We start from the raw sequence: 24,394 nt of genomic DNA, 5'->3' as shown, positions 1-24,394 counted from the left end.
TGTCTGAGTTCAGATTCCGGCACTTACTAGCTGCAGGATCTCGGGCAAGCGGGCAAAGCCTCTGTTTCTTCATCTGTAAAATGGGGCAATGATAGCACCTACGGCATGTGGCGTAAACAAGGGTTAAAATACGTGAAATAGATAAGTTGCCGCCACCCGCATCTCATAGGCGTTTGTGAGCGTCAGTGCGCACTCCTGTGTTATACATCATGATCGGTCAAATGAATACAAAGGTAGGGTATTTGTTGTTGTTGTTGTTGTCTGAGACAGTCTCGCACTGTCGCCCAGGCTGAAGTGCAATAGTGCAATCTCGGCTCACTGCAACCTCCACCTCCTGGGTTCAAGTGATTCTCCCACCTCAGCCTCCCGAGTAGCTGGGATTACAGGCATGTGCCACCACGCGCGGCTAATTTTGTATCTTTAGTAGAGACGGGGTTTCACCCTGTTGGCCAGGCTGGTCTCAAAATCCTGGCCACAAGTGATCCACCCATCTCGGCCTCCCAAAGTGCTGGGATTATAGGCATGAGCCACCACACCTGACCCAAAGGTGGATTTTAGAAAGGAAGGAGTCCCCAAGCCAGGCATGGTGACATGCACCTTGTAGTCCCAGCTACTCAGGAGGCTGAGGTGGGAGGATTGCTTGAGCCCAGTAGTTTGAGGCCAGAGTGGGCTATGATGGCACCACTGCACTCCAGCCTGGGCGACAGGGCCATACCCTGCTTTTAAAAGAGTAAAATAAGGCTGGGCGCGGTGGCTCACGCCTGTAATCCCAGCACTTTGGAAGGCCCAGATGGGCAGATCATTTGAGGTCAGGAGTTCGAGACCAGCCTGGCCAACATGGTGAAACCCCGTCTCTACTAAAAATACAAAAAATTAGCTGGGCGTGGTGGCTGGTGCCTGTCATCCCAGCTACTCGGGAGGCTGAGGCAGGAGAATTGTTTGAACCCAGGAGGCGGAGTTTGCAGTGAGCCAAGATCGCACCATTGCACTCCAGCCTGGGCGACAGAGCAAGACTCCGTCTCACAAATAAATAAATAAATAAAATTTAAAAAAATAAATTAAATAAATAAAAGTAAAGCGTCCCCAGCTGCTGCAGAGTAAATGGGCTGGTAAGGAGGAGGCTGGGGCAGAGGTGAGGGCAGAGATCACAGGTGTGGAGAGGGAGGATAAGCTGGGAGATTCCAGGCAAGGGCTTGGCCAGCAGGTGAATTCTGGGAATGAGAGGAAGGAAGGAGTCCCAGCTTGGAAGCCTGGTGGGGCCGTCACCCAAGCAAGGCTGGGGTAGAAGACACGGGTATTCGCAAAAATAAAAATACAGTTCATCAGGAGTTTGAGATCAGCCTGGCCAACATGGTGAAACCCTATCTCTACTAAAAATGTAAGAATTAGCCAGGTGCGGTGGCGGACACCTGTAATCTCAGCTACTTGGGAGGCTGAGGCAGGAGAATTGCTGGAACCGGGCAGCGGAGGTTGCAGTGAGCCAAGATCGTGCCATTGCACTCCAGCCCAGGCCGACAACAGCGAGACTCTGTCTCAAAAAACAAAAACAAAAACAAAAAGTACAGTTCAAGTGTACTGAGCGCTCAGTATGCACAGGGCACTGGGTTAAGGATTGTTTCCTGGCTGCCACTTGGGACTTCCACTCCAAGACTAGAAAGGAGGCTGTAGGCTGTGGATCTCCAGTTGATAGATTAGGAACCGAGGCTGGGAGGAGGGGTTGGACCTTCCCAGGGGCCCTGCAGAGCTGGAATCAAAACCCACTGCTCTCCATTTTCCCAGGGCGGGAGTCTATAGGGCCCCAGCTTGTTTCTGCTGAGTGTACCAGAGGGAGAGGAGGGAAAGAGCCATTGTTGCCAGGCAGATAGATTGATTCAGTCAGTCAGGTCAAGGTTAACTTGAATTAATCAGTAATAGGGTGGAAGAAGGGGATGGCCTGGCTGTGGGTTCTGGAGAAAAATTCTAGGAAAGCAGCCACCTCAACCTGGAATTAGATGATGGGATAGGGGTTTCCCAGCTGCTCCCAGGCCTGGCTGCCCCTTTGTTGGGGAAGGTGAGGGATGGGATATAGGGGACAGTGAGTGAACTCAGGCAGGTGTGAGCCGGGGGCATCTGGGTCCCCCACCCAGAAATCATTCCCACTTCCTTCCTCTTATTTTCTTTCTTTTTCCTGTCTTGCTCCGTCATTCAGGCTGGGGGGCAGTGGTGCAGTCATAGCTCAGTGCAGCCTCTAACTCCTCCTGCCTCAGCCTCCCGAGGAGCTGGGCCTGCAGGCACGCCACCATGCCCTGCTAATTTTTTTTTTTTTTCAATTGTAGAGACGAAGTCTCACTGTATTTCTCAGGCTGGTCTCGAACTCCTGGACTCAAACGATGCTCTCACCTCGGCCTCCCGAAAGTGCTGGGATTACAAGCACAAGCCACCGCACCCTGGCCCCTTCTCATTTTCCCCTTGCACCCCAGCTAGGATTGCCAAACAGAATACAGGATGCTCAGTTACATTTGAATTTCAGATAAATAACAACTACTTTTTCAGTATATGTAGCTTCCAGATAACCCACGAATGGTCAGCCCAGGTGGCCGCACTCTCCCTCCTTGATTCCGGGAATGCTGGGCTGGGTGGGCCTCAAAATGGAAAGTACCCCAACACACACCCAGACCTCCTTCTCTCCCTCCCCTGCTGGCTCATCCTTGTGCACCATCCCCCTCCCAAACATCTGGACACCAATGCACATCTCCCAGAAAAAAGTCACGAGGTTCTGAAGAATTCCCGGTCTCATCTCCCTCCCTCCCTCCCAGTAGGCTACCATCTGCTCCAGCCTCCAACCCCCTCACTTCTCGTCCTGCCCCTCCCCTCTGGTCACTTCTTGGAGGTCAGGGTAGAGCCAGACCCTTTCCAGGTTCAAGTGATTCTCCTGCCTCAGCCTCCCGAGTAGCTGGGATTATAGGCACCTGCCACCATGCTCAGCTAATTTTTTGTTGTTGTTGTTTGTTTTGTTTTGTTTTGTTTTGAGACAGAGTCTCGCTCTTGTCGCCCAGGCTAGAGTGCAGTGGCACGATCTTGGCTCACTGCAACCTCCGCCTCCCAGGTTCAAGTAATTCTCCTGCCTCGGCCTCCCCAGTAGCTGGGATTACAGGTGCCCGCCACCAATCCTGGTTAATTTTTGTATTTTTAGTAGAGATGGGGTTTCACCATGTTGGCCAGGCTGGTCTTGAACTCCTGACCTCAGGTGATCCACCCATCTCGGCCTTCCAAGGTGCTGGGATGACAGGTGTGAGCCACCATGCCTAGCCAGCTAATTTTTGTATTTTTTAGTAGAAACAGGGTTTCACCATGTTGGCCAGGCTGGTCTCGAACCCCCGACCTCCAGCGATCCCCCAGCCTCAGCCTCCCAAAGTGCTGGGATAACAGGCGTGAGCCACCACACCTGGCCCCTCTGAGCCTGGTGGCTTCTAGGCATCCTGGTTTCTTTAATTGTCACAACAACCAGAACTATCTTCAGTCGCATTGTTTAGTTGGATTAACCGAGGTTCAGAGAAAAGAGGAACCCAGGCTTGCCGCTAGACAGAGGCCAGACAGGAATTCCTTCTCAAGGTTGTCAAACCACAGTGCCGAATGCTTGAGTCTAGAATGAAACCAGGAAATGGGATGGCTTGAGGAGAAAGTGGGGGATAGAAGATGGAATGGGGCAATTGGGAGATCCAGTTTCTTTCCTTTTTTTTATTTTTATTTTTTTTGGCAACAGGGTCTCTCTCTGTCACCCAGGCTGGAGTGCAGTGGTGCAATCTCAGCTCACTGCAACCTCTGCCTCCCGGGTTCAAGCGATTCTCCTGCCTCAGCCTCCTGAGTAGCTGGGATTACAGGCACCCACCACCACGCCCGGCTAATTTTTGTACTTTCAGTAAAGACAGGGTTTCACCATGTTGGCCAGGCTGGTCTCCAACTCCTGGCCTCAAGTGATCTGCCTGCCTCGGCCTCCCAAAGTGCTGGGATTACAGACGTGAGCCACTGCACCTGGCAAGGGGATGCAGTTTCAAAAGCTGAACCCCAATTCTGGAGAGCAAGCAGGTATTTTCATTCTCTCTCCTCCTCCTCCTCCTCCTCCTCTTCCAAAGAGTGTGTCGCAATCAGTGCAGACAGACGCCAGGTTTGTTCTCATGCTCCACGCCTCCCCCTACCCCTGGCACGGAAAAGAATGTGGTTTACAGGAAATCAGAGAAAACTCCCCATTAACCCCTTCAGTGGGGTTTCAGAAACCGCCTCTCCAGGGATAAGGGGGCCCCACCCGCAGACCCTTCTCCTGCCCTCACCATCCACCTCGTATGCCTGGGCAGCAATGCTGCAGAACATGAGAGGAATGCCAGTTAAAATGACACCGGCTGCCGGGGTGTGGTGGCTCACATCTGTAACCCCAGCACTCTGGGAGGCCGAGGTGGGTGGATCACCTGAGGTCAGGAGTTTGAGACCAGCCTGGCCAACATGGCGAAAACCTTTCTCTACTAAAAATACAAAAAATAAAAAATAAAAATAAAAATAAAAAAAATTAGCCAGGTGTAGTGGCACATGCCTGTGATCCCAGCTCTTTGGGAGGCTGAGGCAGGAGAATCACTTGAACCCAGGAGGCAGAGGTTGCAGTGAGCTGAGATGGCGCCACTGCACTCCACCCTGGGTGACAGCACAAGACTCCATTTAAAACAAAACAAAACAAAAAAAATGACACCAGGGTACCAGTTTTCACCCATAAGGCTGGCAAAAATCTTCAAGTTTATCAACATGCCCTTGTGATGAGGCAGTGGAAGAAACTGACAATTCATTTCATGCAGGACTCATAAGTGTGTAAATAAATACAACTTCTGTGCAGGGGAATTTGGCAATATCTAGCAAGATTACCAATGCATTCAGAGATTGACCCAACATATTTCCTTTCATTGCAACGACAACTCTATGAAGTAGGTGGTAAGGATTTCCTTTTCCATGAACAAACTGAGGCTCAGGGCGGTAATCAGTAGCTTACCCAGAGATCACAGCTAGTTTCAGAGCCAGAAAATAACGCAGGTTCAAGCTTATTCACTGCAGAGAGCCTGGTGTGAAGCCACAGATGTCAGTCTCTCCATCAAGAAGAGGCTGGTGGCTGGACACAGCGGCTCACGCCTGTAATTCCAACACTTTGGGAGGCCGAGGTAGGTGGGTCACTTGAAGTCAGGAGTTCGAGACCAGCCTGGCCAACATGGTGAAACCACTTGTCCACTAAAAATACAAAAATTGCCAGACGTGGTGGTGCTCACCTATAATTTCAGCCATTCCGGAGGCTGAGGCAGGAGAATTGTTTGAACCCGGGAGGTGGAGGGTGCAGTGAGCTGAGATAGCGCCACTGCCCTCCAGCCTGGGTGACAAAGCAAGACTCTAAAAAAAAAAGAAAAAAACCCAAACAAACAAAATATCCCCCAAAAAGTAGCAGGCTGGTTACTTTCTCACAATATAACAAGAGGCCTGTAACCTGTAAGAATGAGGAAGTTCTTTGCGCACTGAGGTGAAATAGCCTCTGAGGTATATTGTTCATGAAAAAACAAAACAAAACGAAACCCAAGATTTAACTGAAGAGACCAGGAAGAATAGTATGTGCTATGTGCTGTCCACAGGGCACGGTAGTTCACACCAGCACTTTGTGAGGCTGCTACGCGAGGATCACTTGAGCCCAGGAGTTCAAGACTGGACTGGGCAACATCGTGGGACCCCCATCTCCACAAAAATAAAAAAATTATCCGGGCATGGTGGCGGCCACCTGTAGTCCCGGCTACTTGGGTGGTTGAGCCAGGATGATCACTTGACCCCAGGAGGTTGAGGCTGCAGTGAGCTGTGATTGCACCACTGCAATTTAGCCTGAGTGACAGAATGAAAAAAAATTTTTTTAAAGGAAAACACAAAAAGAATATGCTGTCAACAGGGATGGGAGGAAGACCACCTTTACTGCTATACACATTTGTACCTTTTAGATGTTGATCAGTATGAATATATTATACACACAGACACACACACACACACAGACACACATACACACACACACACACAATACAATTTAATATCCTAAGAGGATATTGACATAAGACAGGTACAAAAGCTCTAGAAATGAGGACTTTCCTCAGTGATGACTTTTTTCACCACCAAAGTCACTCAGGCATCCTGACAAGGGTAAGTGAGGGGAGCCTCCTTGGAAAATAAACTCACTTGGATAGTGAACTCCTGCACATACCTCAAAGCCCATCTGAAATGTCCCCTCCTACAGGAAGTTTTCCCTGACCCTCCAAGAAGCAGAGTTCTATTTCACTGGGGAAAACATTGCTTCTTCTTCTTTTTTTTCCCTGCCCTGCACATGAGCTAGAAAACATTTCATGAGACTGGGAGTTTCTGTGCTGGGCTCTGTCCCTCCCCCATTCTACTTCCCCTCCCTCAGCATGGAAGCCTCTGGAAGTGGGGCTCCGACTCCCAGCCTACAGAGAGATTCCTAGGAAGGGTTCGACTGATAAACGCATGGCCAAAAGTGAACTGGGGATGAGGTCCAAGACATCTGCGGTGGGGGGTTCTCCAGACCTTAGTGTTCTTCCACTACAAAGTGGGTCCCACAGAGAAAGGTCTGTGTTCACCAGGTGGCCCTGACCCTGGGAGAGTCCAGGGCAGGGTGCAGCTGCATTCATGCTGCTGGGGAACATGCCCTCAGGTTACTCACCCCATGGATATGTTGGCCCCAGGGACTGAAAAGCTTAGGAAATGGTATTGAGAAATCTGGGGCAGTCCCAAAAGGGGAGAGGCCATGGGGAGAAGTGGGGGCTGAGTGGGGGAAAGGCAGGAGCCAGATAAAAAGCCAGCTTCAGCAGGCGCTGCTCACTCCTCCCCATCCTCTCCCTCTGTCCCTCTGTCCCTCTGACCCTGCACTGTCCCAGCACCATGGGACCCACCTCAGGTCCCAGCCTGCTGCTCCTGCTACTAACCCACCTCCCCCTGGCTCTGGGGAGTCCCATGTGAGTGGTTATGACTCTACCCACAAACAGGGCTGCTTCTGGGGTGGAAGCAGACATTTGGGGGTCCAGGTCCCTGTAGAATTCAGGGTGCATTTGGGTGTTTGTGGATTCAGGGGTTAGCAGGTTGGGAATGATTATATATATTTGGGCTGCCTGTGAGTTTGGGTGTTTGTGGTTGGGTGTTTGTGGAATCCAGGTATCACGGAATTGGAGTTTATATACATTTGGGCTGCCTGTGAGTTTGGGTGTTTGTGGTTGGGTGTTTGTGGAATCCAGGTATCATGGAATTGGAGTTTATATACATTTGGGCTGCCTGAGAGTTTGGGTGTTTATGGGTTGGGTGTTTGTGGAATCCAGGTATGGTGGAATTGGAATTTGGGATGTTTCTAGAATTGAGGTCATCTGTTGGTTTAGGGTGCATGTGGTGTTCATTGATGGTGCGGTTGGGGTGATTTGGAGACTCGGAGGTTTGGACTTTACGAGATTTGGGAGTTTGCAGCTCGGGGACTTGCAATTTTCAGTGTGGGTTTAAAGATTGGCTACTTCGGGTTCATGTATAGTTGGGGCATCTGGAATTGATTGTATTTATTAGGACTGGGGTGTTGGAGGTTTAGGCTGGGTTTGGGGTGCTCTAAGATTTGAGGTTTAGAGGTTTTGGCGTATGTGGGTTTGGGTGGGTAGAGTTGAGGGTGTCCGGGAGTTTGAGTGTTTACATATTTGGAGTGTTTAGAGAGGTAGAGGTTTAGGGTTTGGGGCATGTGTGGGTTTAGGCGATTGTGGGTCTGGAAGTCCAGAGACTTGGAGGAGTTGCTGATGCTGGTTTGAAGGTTCAGGGGTTGGTGGGATGCGTGGCCCCTCGTTGCCCAGGCTTTTCAAAGGCCAGGCCCAGCTGGCTGAGAGTGGGAGTCATGGTGGCTGCTGTCCTGCCCATGTGGTTGAGACGGTGGCAGTGCCCAGAGAAGATAATGGCATTGGCAAGTGCGCCGGCAGTCACTGGATCCTCTCCAGGACCAGGGGCTGGGGCACACAGCCTGCCAGGCGCTGACTTCAGTGAGGACTGCCGTCTCACATCCCTGGAATGACAAGCCCACTCCCGTGCCCCACTCCGACAGGTACTCTATCATCACCCCCAACATCTTGCGGCTGGAGAGCGAGGAGACCGTGGTGCTGGAGGCCCACGACGCGCAAGGGGATGTTCCAGTCATTGTTACTGTCCACGACTTCCCAGGCAAAAAACTAGTGCTGTCCAGTGAGAAGACCGTGCTGACCCCTGCCACCAACCACATGGGCAACGTCACCTTCACGGTGAGTGCAGACTGGCGCAGGACCCGGCTGACACCCACAGCCACGCCCACTCCCCCTCCTTCTGAGCCCCTCCCCTTCTGTCTTCTCCCTTTCTAAGCCCTGCCCTTCCCTGAGACTCCACCCCTTCGGAGTCGCCTCTCCTTCTAAGCCCCTCCCTTCTCTGAGACTCCACCCCTTCTGAGTCTCCTCCCCTTATAAGCCCCTCCCTTTTCTGAGACCCCACCCCTTCTGAATCTCCTCCCCTTCTAAGCCCTGACCTTCCCTGAGACCCCACCCCTTCTGAGGCTCCTCCCCTTCTAAGCCCCCCTTATCTGAGACTCCACCCCTTCTTAGTCTCCTCCCCTCTAAGTCCCTCCCACTGAATTCCTTTTCCGAGCCCCTCCCCCTCAAAGTCTCCTCTTCTGAACTCCTCCCCTCTTAGTCTCCATCACTTTCTAAGTTCCCTCACCTGAGTCCCTCCCCCTTTCTGAGCCCCTCCCATGTCAGCCCCTTCCCTTTCTGAGTCCCCTCCCCTTCTGAGCCCCTCCTCCTATAAGCTCTCTCCTCCTTGTGAGCTCTTCTTTTTGAGTTCCCTCCCTGGTCCCCCCTCTCCCCTCGCACCTCCTTCACACGCCCCTCCCTCTCCAAAACGGCCACCTCGGGAGACCAAGAATAATGGGCAGGCAAGGAGGGACCCAGCCCAAGATCCGGAAGCTGGACCGTGGGCATGGGGCCTTGGAACAGACCCCTGACGATGCCCTGCCCACGCCTAGATCCCAGCCAACAGGGAGTTCAAGTCAGAAAAGGGGCGCAACAAGTTCGTGACCGTGCAGGCCACCTTCGGGGCCCAAGTGGTGGAGAAGGTGGTGCTGGTCAGCCTTCAGAGCGGGTACCTCTTCATCCAGACAGACAAGACCATCTACACCCCTGGCTCCACAGGTGAGGCTGGGGGCGGCTGGAGAGGGCGGGGCACCGGCGTGGGCGGGCTAGGGTCTCACGAGGCCTCCTTGTCTCTCCCCAGTTCTCTATCGGATCTTCACCGTCAACCACAAGCTGCTACCCGTGGGCCGGACGGTCATGGTCAACATTGAGGTACCAGCCAGAGGGGGCGCCAGGGGCAGCAGGGGCACAGGCTTAGGAGAGGCAAAGAGATCGAGAGAGACAGAGAAAGACACACCGGAAGGGGTGCAGTGGCAGAGACACAGAGGCAAAGAGATATGCAGACACACACCCACACAACACACACACATACAGCACACAACGCGCACACATACAGCACACAACACACACAGAGAGGCAGAGAGATATGCAGACACATGTGCACACACAATGCACACACACAATGCAACACACACAAACACACAACATACACGACCACACAACACACAACACAATACACACAGCACAACGTGCATGACCACACCACACACAACACAACACACATAACACAATACACAACATACACAACCACACAATACACACAAAACACACACAACACAACACAACATACATAACCACACCACACACAACACACAACCACACAACACAATCACACACCACACACAAACACACACAAAACACAACACACACAACATACACAACCACACAACACACAACCACACAACATACATGACCACACAACACAGTGCACACAAACATAGCACACACAACACACAACCCAACACACAACCACACAATACACCATATGGCACACACACACACACACACACGCACACAGGCTGAGAGACAAGGTGGAGATCCAGGGAGACCCCAGGGAGCAGTGCAGGTGTCCGTGGATTCTGCTTTCAGTTAAACCCCTGATCACTTCACCTCCCTGAGCCTCAGTTACCTTATCTGAATATCGGGATCATGACGGATAATTGTATGTCATCTATTCTACTGACGGCAGCCAGAGGACGCCTGTGAGCACCTGAGTCAGGGCCCATCCCTGCTCTGCCTACAGCCCTCCATGGCTCCCACCTTCCTATGCGTCAAAGCCCAAGTCCTCCCTGCAGTCCACAAGGCCCTGCACACCTTGCCCTGTCCCTTCCCTGCCCTCCCCTCCTCCCTCTCTTCCCCTCGTTCACTCTTCTGGAGCCACACGGGCCTCCTCCCTGTTCCTCCAACACCCAGGTGCAGTCCTGCCTTGGGGCCTTGGCACGGGCTGTGCCCTCTTCTCAAGAAAACCCTCTTCTTCCAAATATCCACACAGCTCGTCCTCTCTCCTCCTTTAAGTCTTTGCTCAAATGTCACCAATGTCTCAATTTTACAATGAGGTCTCTCTGAGTAACCTATAAAGTCGCAAATACCCACCCTGAGCATCCCCCCTCCCCCCTACACACACCCCTCCTTCCTGCCATGTCCTGCAAATGAGATTCATTCATTTGATAATTGCTTCTCCCCTTGCCTCGCCCTCTATTGAACCTAAATCCCTCCAGGAAGGAATTGTTATGTTTGTTGAGGGTTTTGTCACCTGAACTCAGCACAATGCTGGTATATAGTTGGGTTTAATAAAAAACTTACTGGAAGAAGCGAAAAGGATGGGAGGAGAGAAGGGGAAGGAGGGTGTTCTCATAGAATTATCATGAGGATGTGTTGAAATCATACAAGGCTAGGTGCAGTGGCTCACACTTGTAATCCCAGCTCTTTGGGAGGCCAAGGCGGGAGGATCACTTGAGCCCAAGAGTCCAAGACCAGCCTGGGCAACACAGCCAGACCCTGTCTCTACAAAAAAGAAAAGTTAAAAACAAACAAAAAAACAGCTGTGTGTGGTGGTGGCTTGCTTGTGGTTTCAGCTACCCCAGGAGGCTGAGGCAGGAGGATCACTTGAGCCCAGGAATTCCAGGCTGCAGTGAGCCATGATTGCACCACTGCACTCCAGCCTGGGTGGCAGAGTGAGACCCTATCTCAAAAAATAATTGGGGAAAATGCAATGGCTCAAGCCTGTAATTCCAACACTTCGGGAGGCAGAGGTGGGAAGACTGCTCGAGGCCAAGAGTTCAAGACCAGCCTGGGAAAGCTAGGGAGACTGCATCTCTACAAAAAAATGTAAAAATTATCTAGATTTAGGGATTGATGTGGTCTGTGGGGAACAGAGACCACACATCTCTTGTAAAGGCACAACAGTTGCCCAGCTCCAATTAGATGTCTCCTGCTAACCAGAGTACACTATCCACAGAAATTGCCTTGTTTCCAACAGAAGCTAGAAAAACAAATTTTTGGCCAGGTGCAGTGGCTCACTCCTGTAATCCCAGCACTTTGGGAGGCGGAGGCGGGCAGATCACGAGGTCAGGAGATCGAGACCATCCTGGCTAACACGGTGAAACCCCGTCTCTACTAAAAGTACAAAAAAATTAGCTGGGCATGGTGGCGGGCACCTGTAATCCCAGCTACTCGAGAGGCTGAGGCAGGAGAATGGTGTGAACCCGGGAGGCGGAGCCTGCAGTGAGCCGAGATCTCGCCATTACATTCCAGCCTGGGCGACAGAGCAAGACTCCATCTCAAAAAAAAAACAAAAAACAAAAAACAGATTTTTATGTGTTTTAATTCCTAAAGCCAGCTCACGGCCTTCAGATATGCCACTTGCCTGATCCCTGTTACCTCTGTACAATTTCTTTTAAACTTATTTATTCATTCATTCATTCATTATTATTATTTTTGAGACAGGGTCTCATTCTGTTGCCCAGGCTAGAGTGTAGTGGCACAATCACAGCTCACTGCAGCATTGACCTTCTGGGCCCAAGCTGTCCTCCTGTCTCAGCCTCCTGGGTAGCTGGGACCACAGACGTGCGCCACCACATCCAGCTAATTTTAAAAATTTTTCCTAGAGATGGAGTCTCCCTACATTTCCCAGGCTGGTCTTGAACCCTTGACCTTGAGCAATCTTCCCACCTCTGCCTCTCAAAGTGCTGGGATTACAGGCTTGAGCCATTGCACTCGCCCTAATAAATTATTTTTTGAGATGGGGTCTCGCTCTTTCACCCAGGCTGGAGTGCAGTGGTGCAATGATGTCTCATGATGTTTAAATGTTGGCAGCAAATGAAATGACACTACTAGTTATTAGTATTCAGAGAGACACTGAAAAAATGAGCCCCTACTCATATGAACTATGTCCCAAGCCAACACAGTAGGTGCCATTATAATCTCCTGTTTCTAGATTTGCACATTGAGCACAGAGAGGTTAGGTAACTTGCCCAGGGTCACACAGCTTGTAAGTGGCACAGTAGAGATTCAAACCTAAGGTTGACTGACTCCGGTCCTTGTTCTTTTTTTTGAGACAGACTCTAACTCTGTCTCCCAGGCTGGAGTGCAGTGGAGTGATCTTGGCTCACTGCAATCTCCGCCTCCTGGGTTCAAGCGATTCTCCTGCCTCAGCCTCCTGAGTAGCTGGGGTTACAGGTGCCTACCACCATGCCTGGCTACTTTTTGTATTTTTAGTAGAGACAGGGTTTCATCATGTTGGCCAGGCTGGTCTTGAACTCCTGACCTCAGGTGATCCGCCCGCCTCAGCCTCCCAGAGTGCTGGGATGACAGGCGTGAGCCGCTGTGCCCACCTGGGTCCCTGTTCTTAACCACAGTAGACACTGTGCACAGAGAATGTCCAGACACAGGTCAGGGAGAGCTGAGAGGCTAAGCCCAGCCTCCGAAGAGCCACTTTATCCTGTATCCTTCCCTCCTGCCTCCCACAGAACCCAGAAGGCATCCCGGTCAAGCAGGACTCCTTGTCTTCTCAGAACCAGTTTGGCATCTTGCCCTTGTCTTGGGACATTCCGGAACTCGTCAAGTATGTCGGGTTCTTGAGGAGGGGGCTCAGGGCTCCCCTATCCCCGGAGAGGGAGCAGGGGGGCTCCGAGGCCTGAGAGACCACTCATCCGCCCTCCTCATAGCATGGGCCAGTGGAAGATCCGAGCCTACTATGAAAACTCACCGCAGCAGGTCTTCTCCGCTGAGTTTGAGGTGAAGGAGTACGGTAAGAGGAGGAGGGGCGGGGGGGAGGCAGTGCCCAGAACGCCTGGCCCAGCGCCGGCCCCACCAACGCCGTCTCTCCCCCAGTGCTGCCCAGTTTCGAGGTCATAGTGGAGCCTACAGAGAAATTCTACTACATCTATAACGAGAAGGGCCTGGAGGTCACCATCACCGCCAGGTGAGGGACTGGGGATGGGGCCAGGTAAGAGCCAGGTGAGGGACCAGGTGAAGACCAGGTGGGGGACTAGGGGGTGGGACCAGGTGGGAGGCTGCAGGTGGGGTAAGGTGAGGGGCTGGGGGTGGAGTCAGGTGGGGGGCTGGGGGTGGGGCAAGGTGAGGGGCTGGGGGTGGGACCAGGTGGGGGGCTGGGGGTGGAGTCAGGTGGGGGGCTGGGGGTGGGGCAAGGTGAGGGGCTGGGGGTGGAGTCAGGTGGGGGGCTGGAGATGGGACCAGGTGGGGGGCTGGGGGTGGAGTCAGGTGGGGGGCTGGAGATGGGACCAGGTGGGGGGCTGGGGGTGGGGCAAGGTGAGGGGCTGGGGGTGGGACCAGGTGGGGGGCTGGGGGGTGGAGTCAGGTGGGGGCTGGGAGTGGGGAAGGTGGGGGGCTGGGAGTGGGGAAGGTGGGGGGCTGGGGGTGGGGCCAGGTGAGGGGCTGGAGGTGGGACCATGTGGGGGGTGGGAGTGGGGCAAGGTGGGGAGCTGGGGGTGGGGCCAGGTGAGGGGCTGGAGGTGGGGCCAGGTGAGAGGCCAGCAGTGGGTTGGGGGCTCCAGTCTTCAGCACAGGCAGGAGAAGCTGGGGGAGATCCCGTTCTCCAGGAGGGATGGACCTGAAGCCCTCCCTGTCTGTCCCGTAGGTTCCTTTACGGGAAGAAAGTGGAGGGAACTGCCTTTGTCATCTTCGGGATCCAGGATGGCGAACAGAGGATTTCCCTGCCTGAATCCCTCAAGCGCATTCCGGTACCACAGACAGAGGCCGCTTTGATCCCTGCCCCAGTCCCCGCCTCCTCTGAGCCCGCTCCCCTCTCTGAGCCCTCCTCTCCCTTCTCAGATTGAGGATGGCTCGGGGGAGGTTGTGCTGAGCCGGAAGGTACTGCTGGATGGGGTGCAGAACCCCCGAGCGGAAGACCTGGTGGGGAAGTCTTTGTACGTGTCTGTCACCGTCATCTTGCACTCAGGTGAGGCCCAGTCTGAAGGCCAGGCTCAGGACCACCAAGTGGGCCAGTCTGAGAGGGGAGACCAGGTCAGAAGAGAAAGCCTAGTCTAAGGAGGGAGGCTCAGAGTGAAAGTGGGGTCCAGTCTGATGGGATAGGCCCAGTCTGAGAGGGGAGGCCGAGTATGAAGATGGAGTCCAGTCTGATGGGGGAGGCAGGGCCAGTATAAAGGTGGGGTCCGGGCTGATGGGGGCACAGGCCCAGTATGAAGTCTGTGTCCAGTCTGATGGGGGAGGCAGGGCCAGTATAAAGGTGGGGTCCTGGCTGATGGGGGCACAGGCCCAGTATGAAGTCTGTGTCCAGTCTGATGAGGGAGGCAGGGCCAGTATAAAGATGGGTCCAGTCTGATGAGGGAGGCAGGGCCAGTATAAAGGTGGGGTCCGGGCTGATGGGGGTCACAGGCCCAGTATGAAGCCTGTGCCCAGTCTGATGGAGGAGGCAAGGCCAGTATAAAGGTGGAATCCAGTCTGATGGGGGGCACAGGCCCAGTATGAAAGTGGACTCTACTCTGAGGGAGGAGGCCTAGTCTGAAGTTGGGGTCCATTCTGAGGGAGGAGGTCTAATCCTGAGGGGTGGCCCAGGAGCCTACACTCACAGCTGGTCCCCTCAGGCAGTGACATGGTGCAGGCAGAGCGCAGCGGGATCCCCATCGTGACCTCTCCCTACCAGATCCACTTCACCAAGACACCCAAGTACTTCAAACCAGGAATGCCCTTTGACCTCATGGTGAGACCCAGGGCGGGAAGGGGTCCCACTCCTCCCTTCGGGGACACTGGCCACACCCCTGAGCCTGCCTGAACTTCCCCCACCTGCACCCCACATCACAGGTGTTCGTGACGAACCCCGATGGCTCTCCAGCCTACCGAGTCCCCGTGGCAGTCCAGGGCAAGGACACTGTGCAATCTCTAACCCAGGGAGACGGCGTGGCCAAACTCAGCATCAACACACACCCCAGCCAGAAGCCCTTGAGCATCACGGTGCGTCTGGGCCCAGCCTCAGAACCCCATCACTGGGAAGACGGTACAGGGGTTCTGGTGTTTGCACAGTGGGGTCCTGTCATTTGCGTAGAGATATTCTCATCTGCATAGAGGGGTTCTCTCCTGTGCAGTGGGGTCCTGCCATTTGCATAGAGATATTCTCATCTGCATAGAGGGGTTCTGTCCTGCACAGTGGGGTCCTGCTGTCTGCATGGAGGGGTCCACAGTTTGAAGAAACAGGAATCTTCCTCTTGCATGCCCTGCTCCTTCCACTTACACGGAGAGGCGCTCCATCCACGCACAGTCTTTCCACTCCCATGGGGGAAGGAGCCTGAATCTCACAAGGAGGGTTGTGTAGTGTTTGGGACAGGCCCATTGTTGTGAGGTGGTCTCAGTTCTCCTGGCTTCTGTGCACGTGGCTCTGTTGCCCCTCACTGGGAGGGAAGCAAGTCTCACGACAGCTGCGGAGGTTGCAGATGGCCTCCCAGTCCCTCTGCAGCTCCCAGGCTGCGCACCCCACTTACCCCTCCCTGTGCTCGCATGTGCGTGAATTTCCGGTGGCTGCCATGACAAATGGCCACAGCCTAGTGATCTAAAGCAACACACATTTATGGGTCTATAGTTTGAGAGGTCAGAAGTCCTGGCTCTGGGGGAAAGTTCGCTCCCTTGCTTTTTCCAGTGTCGCCAGGGCACCCTAAAGGCCTGGCTCATGGCCCCTTCCTCCACCTTTAAAGGCAGCAGCATAGCATCTTCCAGTGTCTCTCTTTCTCTCTGTCTCTGTCTCTCCTTTCTCCCCTGCCCCTGCTTAATAAAGACGCTTATGATTACATTAGCTCCACCTACATAATCCAGGATAATGATTCCATCTCCAGATCCCTAACTTAATCCCATCTGCAAAGCACCTTTTGTTAAGAAAGGCCACCAATTCCCAGGTCTCAGGGATTCGGGTGTGGGTATCCTCGGGCGGCGACCAGCAGGCATCCCTCTTTCCCCACCCAGGTGCGCACGAAGAAGCAGGAGCTCTCGGAGGCAGAGCAGGCTACCAGGACCATGCAGGCTCTGCCCTACAGCACCGTGGGCAACTCCAACAATTACCTGCATCTCTCAGTGCCACGTACAGAGCTCAGACCCGGGGAGACCCTCAACGTCAACTTCCTGCTGCGAATGGACCGCGCCCACGAGGCCAAGATCCGCTACTACACCTACCTGGTCCGTGGCCACCTGGAAACCTCAGCCCCCGCCTCCTCCTTGTTTCTTCCGCACCCCCGGGACTCCTTCCCCCATCCCGGATCCCTCCCTGCGTTCCCTCCCATTCACCCTCCCCAGCCTGATGCCAGCCTGTCCCCCCAGATCATGAACAAGGGCAGGCTGTTGAAGGCGGGACGCCAGATGCGAGAACCCGGCCAGGACCTGGTGGTGCTGCCCCTGTCCATCACCACCGACTTCATCCCTTCCTTCCGCCTGGTGGCGTACTACACGCTGATCGGCGCCAGCGGCCAGAGGGAGGTGGTGGCCGACTCCGTGTGGGTGGACGTCAAGGACTCCTGCGTGGGCTCGGTAAGTGTGCCCTGGGCTCGCTCGCCCCCTCTCCCTCTCCCTACTCCTCTCTCTCTCTCCCTGTCTCCTCTTTCTCTCTCTCTCCCTTTCTCCGTTTCTCTCTCCTTTCTCTCTCTTCACTTCCTCTCCCTTTCTCTCCTCCCTCTCTGTCTCTCAACTGTCTCTCTTTTTATCTCTCTTTCCCTCTCTCTACATCTCTCTTTCCCTCTCTATTTCTCTTTCCTTCTCTCTCTCCCTCTCTCGATCTCTCTTTCTCTCCATCTCTCTCCTTTTCTCTCTCCCTCTCTCTCCTTTTCTCTCTCCCTGTCTCTTTCCCTTTCCCTCTCTCTCCCCTCTTTCTCTCCCTCTCTCTTTCCCTCTCTCTCCCTCTCTCTCTCCCTTTCTCTCTCTCCCTCTCTCTCCTTCTCTCTCCCTCTTTCTCTCTCTCCCTCTCTCTTTCCCTCTCTCTCTCCCTCTCTTTCCCTCTCTCTCCCTCTCCCTTTCTCTCTCTCTCCGTTTCTCTCTCTTTCTCTCCCTCTCTCTTTCCCTTTCCCTCTCTCCCCCCTCACTCTCCCTCTCTGTGTCTCTCCGTCTCTCTCCCTCTCTCCCTGTCTCTCCCTTTCTCTCTCTCTCTCCCTGTCTCTCCCTTTCTCTCTCTCTCCCGCCCTCTCTCCCTGTCTCTCCCTTTCTCTCTCTCTCTCCCTGTCTCTCCCTTTCTCTCTCTCTCCCGCCCTCTCTCCCTCTCTCTCCCTCCCTCTCTGCCTTTCTCTCTCTCTCCCTCTCTCTCCCCCTCCCCACCCCCACGACTCCCCCCAACCTTTCTGTCTTTCCACTCTAGCCCAGCACCCCCTCCATCCCAGGCACTCCTCTCTCCCAGGGCTGACTTCTTTCGGCGTCTCCACCCTCCCCACAGCTGGTGGTAAAAAGCGGCCAGTCAGAAGACCGGCAGCCTGTACCTGGGCAGCAGATGACCCTGAAGATAGAGGGTGACCACGGGGCCCGGGTGGTACTGGTGGCCGTGGACAAGGGCGTGTTCGTGCTGAATAAGAAGAACAAACTGACGCAGAGTAAGGTAAGGGCCAGTGACCCAAGGCTGCTGAGAAGAGGCGGAGGCACGGAGCTGGGGCTGGGGGAGGTGGGTGGGACTGGAGAGGGCAGTGCAGTGGGGGGCATGCGCTGAAAGCAGAGATCGGAGCAGACCAGACACAGGGATGGTTGAAGCTGAAGATGGGAATGAGGTTGGACATGGGTTCCAATTGGGGATGGTCCTGAGAATTGGACTTTTTTTTCTGTTTGTTTGTTTGTTTTTGAGACAGAGTCTCTCTCTGTCACCAGGCTGGAGTGCAGTGGCGCAATCTCGGCTCACTGCAACCTCTGCCTCCCAGGTTCAAGCGATTCTCCTGCCTCAGCTTCCCTAGTAGCTGGGACTACAGGAGCCCATCACCACGCCCAGCTAATTTTTGTATTTTTAGTGAAGACGGGGGTTTCACCATGTTGGCCAGGATGGTCTCGATCTCTTGACCTTGTGATCCACCGGCCTCGACCTCCCAAAGTGTTGGGATTACAGGCGTGAGCTACTGCGCCCAGCTGAGAATTGGACACTTTCAACTGGGGCCCTGAGAGGCTGGTGGCAGTACACCCAGGGTCATTCAGTGGGGAAGGTTTCCGGAGTAGGGACGAAGATGGAGATGGGGTTGGCTTGGGATCAGGAGTGAGGATGGGAATGCAGATGGGATCAGAGGGGAAATGGAGATAAGATTTGGAATGGAGGCCAGGTGCGGTGGCTCACGTCTGGAATCCCAGAACTTTGGGAGGTCAAGGTGGGAGGATCACTTGAGGCCGGGAGTTGCAGACCAGCTTGGGCAACATGGCAAGACCCCATCTCTACAGAAAAAAATTTTAAAATAGCCGGGCATGATGGCGCATGCCTGTAGTCCCGTCTGCTCAGGAGGCAGAGGTGCGAGGATTGCTTGAGCCCAGGAATTTGAGGCTGCAGTGAGCTATGCCTGCACCACTGCACTCCAGCCTGGGAGACAGTGGAAAATCCCAACTTAAAAAAAAAAAAGAATGGAAAGAAAGGAGAAAATAAAAGAAGAGAGAGAGAAACAGAGAGAAAGAAAAGGAAAGGAGATAAAGAGGAAGGGAGGGAGGGAGTGAAGAATGAAGGAAGGAAGGAAGGAAGGAAGGAGGGAAGGAGGGAAGGAAAGGGGGAGCAAAGGAAGGAGGAAAGGAGGAGTGGAGGGAGGAAGGGAGGGAGAGGAAGGAAGGGAAAGAAAGAAGACAGAAAGAAAAGAAAAAGAAGGCCGGGCATGGTGGCTCACTCCTGTAATCCCAGCACTTTGGGAGGCCAAGACAGGCGAATCATTTCAGGTCAGGAGTTCGAGACCAGCCTGGCCAACATGGTGAAATCCCGTCTCTACTAAAGATACAAAAATTAGCTGGGCATGGTGGCATGCACCTGTAGTCCCAGATACTCGGGAGGCTGAGGCAGGAGAATCGCCTGAACCTGGGAGTTGGAGGTTACAGTGAGCGGAGATCACACCACTGCACTCCAGCCTGGGTGACAGAGCAAGACTCCATCTCGAAAGAAAGAAAGAGAGAGAAAGAGAGAGAGAGAGAGAGAAAGAGAAAGAAAAAGAAAAAGAGAAGGAAGGAGAGAGAGAGAAGGAAGGAAGGAAGGAAAGAGAAAGAGAAAGGAAGGGCAGAAGCAGGAATGGGGGAGATGAGAGTGGGACGGGGTGGGGTCATTTGGGAAGAGATACACAGGTGCATATGTGGGGGATCCCAATTGTCAGCCTGGCCTCCCTGCGTCCTGCCACCCCTATGCCCCCCGCAGATCTGGGACGTGGTGGAGAAGGCAGACATCGGCTGCACCCCGGGCAGTGGGAAGGATTACGCCGGTGTCTTCTCCGACGCAGGGCTGACCTTCACGAGCAGCAGTGGCCAGCAGACCGCCCAGAGGGCAGGTGAGGTCGCCACCAGGGGCCGGTGCAGGGACAGACAGCACCTCCACCTCCCAGATGCTGGGAGCAGAGCTCTGGAATCCGGGGGCCTGGGTTCAAGCCCCGCCTCCACCACCACCTAGTAAATCCCTCCCCTCTGAGCCTCAGTTTGCTCTTCCATCAAATGGGAGCAGGAACACCCCCACCTCACACGATCGTGAGGGGTGAACCGAGGACACCTAGTAGGTGCCTCATCCATCTTCTTCTCGGTACGCCTGCCCTGCAGAACTTCAGTGCCCGCAGCCAGCCGCCCGCCGACGCCGTTCCGTGCAGCTCACGGAGAAGCGAATGGACAAAGGTGGGAGCCTTTCCTACCCACTCCTGCCCCTGAGCCCCACCCTAGGAGACCCCAGCCCGGCCGTGCAGGAGCCAGAGAGGGAGGAGGGGAGGCCCTGGCGGCGGGGAAGTCCTCCCTGGGGTCCGTCCCGCGTCCCTCCTGCTGCCGGCCCCCGGCTGAGGGTGTGGCCTGGGGGAACGTGCTCCCGCAGTCGGCAAGTACCCCAAGGAGCTGCGCAAGTGCTGCGAGGACGGCATGCGGGAGAACCCCATGAGGTTCTCGTGCCAGCGCCGGACCCGTTTCATCTCCCTGGGCGAGGCGTGCAAGAAGGTCTTCCTGGACTGCTGCAACTACATCACAGAGCTGCGGCGGCAGCACGCGCGGGCCAGCCACCTGGGCCTGGCCAGGAGTAGGTCCCACGGGGTGGGGACAGGGGGAGGGGGCCGTCTGATGGGGGAGGAGACTCCTGTCTGAGGAGGGAGGATGCCCTGTCTGGTGGGGGTGGGGCTGGAGGAGGCCGCTGTCTGAGAGGGGAGGAGGCCCCTGTCTGAGAGGGGAGGAGGTCCCTGTCTCAGGGGGGAGGAGGCCCTGTCTGGTGGGGGTGGGGCTGGAGGAGGCCGCTGTCTGAGAGGGGAGGAGGCCCCTGTCTGAGAGGGGAGGAGGCCCCTGTCTGAGGAGGGAGGATGCCCTGTCTGGTGGGGGTGGGGCTGGAGGAGGCCGCTGTCTGAGAGGGGAGGAGGCCCCTGTCTGAGAGGGGAGGAGGTCCCTGTCTCGGGGGGAGGAGGCCCCTGTCTGAGGAGGGAGGAAACCTCTGTCTGAGCGGGGAGGATGCCGCTGTCTGAGAGGGTAGGAGGAGGCCTCTGTCTGTTGGGAGAGGAGGCCCCTGTCTGAGGGGGGAGGAGGCGGCTGTCTGAGAGGGGAGGAGGCCCCTGTCTCAGGGGGGAGGAGGCCCCTGTCTGAGGAGGGAGGAGGCCTCTGTCTGAGGGGGGAGGATGCCGCTGTCTGAGAGGGTAGGAGGAGGCCTCTGTCTGTTGGGAGAGGAGGCCCCTGTCTCAGGGGGGAGGAGGCCCCTGTCTGAGGAGGGAGGAAACCTCTGTCTGAGGAGGGAGGAGGTCCCTGTCTGAGGAGGGAGGAGGCCTTGAGGGGGGAGGAGGTCCCCGTCTGAGGAGGGAGGAGGCCTCTGTCTGAGGAGAGAGGAGGTACCTGTCTGAGGGGGGAGGAGGCCCCTGTCTGAGGGGGGAGGAGGTCCCTGTCTCAGGGGGGAGGAGGCCTCTGTCTGAGGGGGGAGGAGGTCCCTGTCTCAGGGGGGAGGAGGTCCCTGTCTCAGGGGGGAGGAGGCCTCTGTCTGAGGGGGGAGGAGGTCCCTGTCTGAGGAGGGAGGAGGCCTTGAGGGGGGAGGAGGTCCCCGTCTGAGGAGGGAGGAGGCCTCTGTCTGAGGAGAGAGGAGGTACCTGTCTGAGGGGGGAGGAGGCCTCTGTCTGAGGGGGGAGGATGCCCCTGTCTGAGGGGGTAGGAGGAGGCCTCTGTCTGTTGGGAGAGGAGGCCCCTGTTTGAGGGTGATGCCGATGAGGTGATGTCCTGCCAGCGTGAGGTAGAGAAGACCCAGATCTGAAGAGGGGAGGATCAAGTCAAAGAAGCATAGATGCCCATCTGAGATGGAGGAGGCTCCTGTCCGAGGGGAGGGGACACTCCTGTCTGGAAGGGACAGAGGCCTTCAGATGAGGAGCCAGGAGGCCCAGGCCTGAGGGAGGAGAAGGGCCTAGTCTGATGGGGAGAAGGGCCCTTGCCTGAAGGCAGAGCAGTTTCCTGCCTGGGAAGGTCATCCCAGCCCCGCCCATCAGTCTGAATTTGACATCACCAGTGCCCAGGACATTGGAGGTCTGAGGGAAAAGTCTAGAAAGATGATGGGGCTGGTCACACACTAATTACCAATGGGAAAGCTAAGGTGAGTTCCAAGTTTGGCTTCACCAGAGAAAACTAATTTGTGTGGCTTTCCAGAAAGACCTGCCAAACTCGATGAGTGAACAGGCAGCCCTTCTTCATTCATTCATGCATTCAGTTTTTGAATAAGGTGAGACTTTAGATCTCATGTCAAATAAGTCTTAAGTGAAACAAAGAGAAATTTATCTTATAATAAGAGAAAATTGGCCGGGCATGGTGGCTCACACCGGCAATCCCAGCACTTTGGGAGGCCGAGGTGGATGGATCACTTGAGGTCAGGAGTTCAAGACTAGTCTGGCCAACATGGTGAAACCCCGTCTCTACTAAAAATGCAAAAATTAGCCTGGCGAGCTGGCAGGCGCCTGTAATCCCAGCTACTCAGGAGGCTGAGGTGGGAGAATCGCTTGAACCTGGTAGGTTTAGGTTGCAGTCAGCTGAGATTGTGCCACTGCACTCCAGCCTGGGCAACAGAGCAAGACTCCGTCTCAAAAACAAAACAAAACAAAAAAAGAAAGGAAAAAGAAAATTGGCCGGGCACGGTGGCTCACACCTGTAATGCCCACACTTTGGGAGGCCGAGAAAGGTGGATTGCTTGAGTCCAGAAATTTGAGACCAGCCTGGGCAACATGGCAGAACCCCATATCTACAAAAATAAAATAAAATAATTAGGCCGGGCGCGGTGGCTCACGCCTGTAATCCCAGCACTTTGGGAGGCCGAGGCGGGCGGATCACGAGGTCAGGAGATCGAGACCATCCTGGCTAACATGGTGAAACCCCGTCTCTACTAAAAATACAAAAAATTAGCCGGGCGTGGTGGCGGGCGCCTGTAGTCCCAGCTACTCGGGAGGCTGAGGCAGGAGAATGGCGTGAATCCAGGAGGCGGAGCTTGCAGTGAGCTGAGATTGCGCCACTGCACTCCAGCCTGGGCGACAGAGCCAGACTCCGTCTCAAAAAAAAAAAAAAAAAAAAAAAAAAAAAAAAATTAGCCGGGTGTGGTGGTGCACACCTGTAGTCCCAGCTACTCAGGAGGCTGAGGTGGGAGGATCGTTTGAACCCAGGAGATGGAGGCGTCAATGAGCCAAAATCACACCACTGCACTCCAGCCTGGGCAACAGAGCAAGACCCTGTCTCAAAAAGGAAAAAAAAAAAGAGAGAGAGAAAAGAAAAGAAAAAGAAAAAGAAAATGAAAAGAAAAAATTCAAGCAAATTTAGAATGATCTCCTTCACAAAGAGGCGATAGTGTGAGGGCCACTGGGAAAACTAGACAAAAAGTCTGGTCTACTGAAATATGGTTTACATCCACACGGATGGTGGGTTTTATTTTTCCCCAGAATTGTGTAATTCCTTTAGCCCATTGGGGGTCAGAAAAAGAATGGCTAAATGTTACTATCCCAAGACACTCGGATTGATTATTCCAGAGTATGAGTAAATTCAGGTATCTCTTTTAGGAATCCCATCTACTTTGGGCTGAGCTTACTGGCTCACACCTGTGATCCCAGCACTTTGGGAGGCTGAGGCAGCAGGATCGCTTGAGCTCTGGAGTTTGAGAGCAGTCTGGGCAACATAGTGAGACTTTGTACGGACGAAAACTTTTTTTTTTTTTTTGAGATGGAATCTTGCTCTGTCACCCAGGCTGAAGTACAGTGGCACAACCTCGGCTCACTGCAACCTCCACCTCATGGGTTCAAGCGATTCTCCTGCCTCAGCCTCCTGAGTAGCTGAGATTATTATTATTTTTTTTTTTTTGAGATGGATTCTCGCTCTGTCACACAGGCTGCAGTACAGTGGTGCAATCTTGGCTCACTACAACCTCTGCCTCCCGTGTTCAAGTGATTCTCCTGCCTCAGCCTCCCAAGTAGCTGGGATTACAGGCACCTGCCACCACACCCAGCTAATTTTTGTATTTTTAGTAGAAAAGAGGTTTCACCATGTTGGCCAGGCTGGTGTCGAACTCCCAACCTTCGGGGATCTGCCCGCCTCAGCCTCCCAAAGTACTGGGATTACAGGCATGAGCCACTGTGCCTGGCTGAAAAATATTAACATATATATATATTTTAAGGGATTCCAGCTACTTTGTTGTTATGGAGATCCAGAACCCAATTAAAGCCTGTCTATCATGTTTGAGGAAAGTGCAGTTTGAGTCAAAGCCTAGTCCAGTCCAATTTCATTTACTTGCTGGTAGTGTCAAG

General features: G+C 54.3%; 1 protein-coding gene across 1 annotated transcript in view; it reads left to right on the top strand.

The window, feature by feature from the left end:
* Positions 1-6,784: 6,784 nt before the first annotated feature.
* Positions 6,785-24,394, top strand: part of C3 (complement C3) — a 43,718-nt gene continuing 26,108 nt past the window's right edge. Inside the window, exons 1-17 of the mRNA XM_019015534.3 lie at positions 6,785-7,013; positions 8,126-8,318; positions 9,071-9,236; positions 9,319-9,389; positions 12,986-13,080; positions 13,184-13,266; positions 13,350-13,440; positions 14,116-14,218; positions 14,310-14,436; positions 15,083-15,198; positions 15,300-15,449; positions 16,449-16,658; positions 16,800-17,006; positions 17,899-18,057; positions 19,822-19,951; positions 20,214-20,285; positions 20,476-20,673. Of these exons, the coding sequence (XP_018871079.1) occupies positions 6,940-7,013; positions 8,126-8,318; positions 9,071-9,236; positions 9,319-9,389; positions 12,986-13,080; positions 13,184-13,266; positions 13,350-13,440; positions 14,116-14,218; positions 14,310-14,436; positions 15,083-15,198; positions 15,300-15,449; positions 16,449-16,658; positions 16,800-17,006; positions 17,899-18,057; positions 19,822-19,951; positions 20,214-20,285; positions 20,476-20,673 (2,245 nt within the window). The 5' untranslated portion in view covers positions 6,785-6,939. The remainder of the gene's footprint in view (positions 7,014-8,125; positions 8,319-9,070; positions 9,237-9,318; positions 9,390-12,985; positions 13,081-13,183; positions 13,267-13,349; positions 13,441-14,115; positions 14,219-14,309; positions 14,437-15,082; positions 15,199-15,299; positions 15,450-16,448; positions 16,659-16,799; positions 17,007-17,898; positions 18,058-19,821; positions 19,952-20,213; positions 20,286-20,475; positions 20,674-24,394) is intronic.

Source organism: Gorilla gorilla, chromosome 20 (assembly GCF_029281585.2).
Source record: "Gorilla gorilla gorilla isolate KB3781 chromosome 20, NHGRI_mGorGor1-v2.1_pri, whole genome shotgun sequence".
Taxonomy (NCBI): domain Eukaryota; kingdom Metazoa; phylum Chordata; class Mammalia; order Primates; family Hominidae; genus Gorilla; species Gorilla gorilla.
This window is presented reverse-complemented; position numbering and strand designations above follow the sequence as displayed.